The sequence below is a fragment of the Helobdella robusta genome (assembly GCF_000326865.2).
Source record: "Helobdella robusta unplaced genomic scaffold HELROscaffold_43, whole genome shotgun sequence".
NCBI lineage: Eukaryota > Metazoa > Annelida > Clitellata > Rhynchobdellida > Glossiphoniidae > Helobdella > Helobdella robusta.
Window position 1 is genome coordinate 386,449 of NW_008705028.1, and position 4,174 is coordinate 390,622.

Genomic DNA, 4,174 nt, shown 5'->3' on the forward strand with positions numbered 1-4,174 from the left:
GGCCGTCAGCCAAACTTCACAGTTTAATAAAGTTGAAACAAAACAGCTTCGTGTTGTTGAAATTTTATTTAAAAAACTTCTAACTGCAAAATGGGGTGTAATCTTCAACCGTACATTATATATATATATATATATATATATATATATATATATATATATATATATATATATATATATATATATATGTATATATATAATATTACATACTTCAACATCATGCATGTACTTCATATAAGTTGATTCCTCAGGTTTGACAAAGTTCAGCTGACTGATCCAAACATGCAATCTTTCAATGGAAGCCTGTGTGGCAGCATATATGTATTTATGTGTGTGGTATGAAGTGTTTTGTGCAAAATTCATTTAAAATATAATAAATGCAATTCATTCAATATGTAGGAGCCACTAGCTTTATAATAAGCTTTATAATGGGAGATGTGATGACGTAACGATCAAAGACACCGGGTCCTGCTGGATTCGGTTCGAGCGCAAAAAGATCAAAGAGCGCTTACCAGTTGCAATGTAAATGATGCGTGGTTTTCACGCGTATTTATACACGCTGTGTTTGTCGGTTATAAAAAAATTTCATGAATTTGCGTGTCATCCTTATATATCTGAAGCAAGTGCACAAGAGGGAATGAATGACCTTAAACTTTTAACCTATAAACATTTTTGGAATAAGTGTAGGCACATTCTGAAAATAATTACAGTACTAAACAAGAATTTGAAACAAAATTAAAATAGGATGCTAACAAGTTGTCCTTTCAAATGGAATGTGACGAGTTGTGATGGAAGGACAGATTGGTTGTTGTGCATGGGGTACAAGCAGGGGCCATCTATAGGATCCTGATGTACGTTGAATGAAATGCGACTATGGTGAAGGTGATGAAGCTGTGTTGTTGAAGACAACAATATAATATTTAGAAGTGTATTGAACAAAATGATGTTCATAAATTATAACAATAACAATCCTTGATGAAACATCTTATTATAGTAAATGCATTTTGAAAACTCACAATGGTTTCGACAACAATTGTGACGTCACGTGATACTGGATTGGTGAGAGTTACAAATGTACCGCCACCTTTCAACACGCCCACTCCCTCTCCGTGAGGAGAGTATACCCACCCAACATCATAAAAATGCGTGTGATGAGCTGTTGGATTGAATTAAATTAGCGCAACCGTCATCATCAAGGCAACATTTCGGGTGCGACGTTGTTAATGATATGTCTTATCACAACGTGTGAAATACTGAATGGTGGGTTCATTGACTGAGCTTAGTTATATACATATTTGCAAACGACGAAAAAATTTTTAAATCAGAAAAAGACGCCTGCCCCCATTTTGCTCGTTATTGCGAACTTGTTTTAATAAATTAATCGTTTGGTGCAATAAACAGAATGAGTAAATGTATACGGAAATAGTGACTGAAAAGTAGCGTCCAGTGTTCCCGTGTATGAGACGATTGACCCACTGATTTAGGTGTATTAATGAGTAAAATATCTAAATTTGATAATCACACATATAACGTGACAAATCAACGTCTTCTTCGACCTATTTTAATACGGACAAGATTGACAGCGTTCATAATAGGGCAAGATAAAGTAGTGAGGGAATGGATAGCGTTCAAATGTGAAGTGATTACTTTATTTGAATTTGTCATGTTTTACGTACAAAAAAAAGTTAAAAATGATTTGATGAAATGAGCCGTCTCGACATTTTTCGCCAACCAGTGATATTAGATTTTCATTAAATTGACAAATTTCAATGCTTACGGAAATTCAAAAACCAGAAGCTATCTAGATTTATAAGACTGAAAAGAAAACATTGGAGATTAGATAAATAATTTCATGAACCTAATTACAACATGTAGATAGAGGAGAATGAACTGGTATATTATAAAAATATGTAAAAAATAAGAAATGGAAAATATGTACTCATAAACATATCAACCAACCATCATACTAAGAAATTAGCCTTCCAACAAGTGCATCAACTAGCCATTATACTAACCAACTCTCAACCTAATAGACTAACCAGTCATTACAGCAGCCAACTGACCAAATGACCGACCAACCGATCAACCAACAAACTAGCACACTAACCAACTAGTAAGCACGCAAAACAAAACGTCAACCAACCGCCGCACATCAATCAGTCAGAAAGTCAGCACTCAAACCAATCAACCAGCATACCAAGCAACCAGCATACAACTAGAAAACACCGGCCAGTCAGTACCACTCCAACCAACTGGCACAGTAGCCAACTGACCAGTAATAAAGATTGGTCCATTGACTTCATAGTGACCACTCCACGGTTGGTTGGCCGTCATTAAGCTACTTCTGGAGTAAGGCAAACCTTCATAATAACTGGACACCATGTTCCATGCTATGAAGCTTTATTGAAAACGAAGTTAATCGGAATGGTGATGCGGATCAGTCAAGTTGACAAATAACTCCAAAAAAAAACTATTATGAGTTGATGGTAAAATATCAAGCACTAACATAACAGCACACATAAAATATTAACATAAAGTATTAACATAACAACGCACAACTAACCAATGAACCAACTAACCTAGTCAAATATCCAAATACAACCCCTTCACTGAGGACCTTGATTATTTCATGAAAAAAAAAGTAAAAAGCATTTTATTTAAACGGATTTACCATAAAAACTTAACAAAATGATCAGTCAGTTGAAAGACAATTTTTAAAGATATAAATAAAAATATGATGTAAATTGATTTTAATTGAGAATGAAAAAATTATGTTGTGAAAAGGGATACCATTTACGCAGGTGCAATATTTAAAAAAATTTTAAACTTTAAATAAATAAATAAAGTGCGCTTAATAAATTGCGGAAGGAGACCATAAACGAGCATTGATTAGGATTGATAATATATTGTGATAAAGATTTATCTTCCTAATTGTAAAACGATCTTACCATGCCAAATTTTCCTTTTGTATGCATGTTAATTACAAAATAAATTTACACACATTAAATATCTACTCTCGTTACAAAATTAAACACCCATGCACGTATAAGAAAGGGTCAAACAAACATTTTAGCAATCACTGTGAACGGACACCTGTACAAACACAACACAACGAAGTAAGTGCCGCAACACAACAAACGCACCCTTGCCCAGCAAGCAGATCCAATGACGTCATCAACCGTGCTGTAATCTTCGGATGCCCACAACTTCTTTGATAACGATCGAGCGATATCTGGACTGTAACCACCTGGGTAGTGTTGCCTTGAAAATGATATAACATCTATCTATTGCTATCTTGAAAATGATATAACATCTATCAGGTGCTATCTTGAAAATGATATAACATCTATCCAGTGCTATCTTGAAAATGATATAACATCTAACTTGTGCTATCTTGAAAATGATATAGCGTCTCGTGTAACGAAATAATTTAGAATTGCGTTTTACAATAAAGAAGAAAACAAGAATAATGAACAGCAGTTTAACTAACCCAATTATATCGACAGCACTCCTGAGTTCCTCGTCACTTATGAGCTCATCCACATACGACCAATTCATGGCGTCGGGAGCAACCAACTTCACGTCATTCAAGCCATTATCGTTCAGCGTGCGTCTCAACAACTTCATGAATTAATTATGTTATGTGTACTGTGAGTACAGTGCGCATATTAATGACAGTATGTATGTACGTATGTCTGTTTACATGGCTGCATTGTAAGGAATATATGCATCATGGATATCCAGAGAAAAGGAAGCACAGCCCGATAACATCCGATGCGATTCGGAGACCCAAGCAGGCAAGCCAGTTACGACCATCCTTTTATAGATTGCATTCATTCTATTGAAAACACCAACAAAAAACATAATTGTAGAAAAATATTTTTAACCATATTCTAAAAATTTTGTAACACAACAAATAGTTTTGATTTAACAACTAAATTGAACAGTAAAGTTTATATATGAAATTTTTATGTTTACTATAATACGATTTTATTCGTTTTTTATTTCTTTAATATTTTTGATGTTTTTGTTGATAATATACACTAAAAAAATAGAGACACGAGTCAGACACAAATCTCATTCCTAGTTAGGTCTAGGCGCACACGCAGACTGTGTTTTCTGCTGCTATATATCAAGATTTCCATGGTATGACAGTACAATTACATACATAAGCTTT

The 4,174-nt window shown here is 34.2% G+C and overlaps 1 protein-coding gene across 1 annotated transcript in view; it reads right to left on the reverse strand.

Annotated features, from left to right (window-relative positions):
* Positions 1-944: 944 nt before the first annotated feature.
* Positions 945-4,174, reverse strand: part of HELRODRAFT_85047 (hypothetical protein) — a gene marked incomplete at both ends in the record, with an annotated part of 15,983 nt that continues 12,753 nt past the window's right edge. Inside the window, 5 exons of the mRNA XM_009025649.1 lie at positions 945-1,153; positions 2,271-2,395; positions 2,577-2,614; positions 3,141-3,258; positions 3,488-3,618. Of these exons, the coding sequence (XP_009023897.1) occupies positions 945-1,153; positions 2,271-2,395; positions 2,577-2,614; positions 3,141-3,258; positions 3,488-3,618 (621 nt within the window). The remainder of the gene's footprint in view (positions 1,154-2,270; positions 2,396-2,576; positions 2,615-3,140; positions 3,259-3,487; positions 3,619-4,174) is intronic.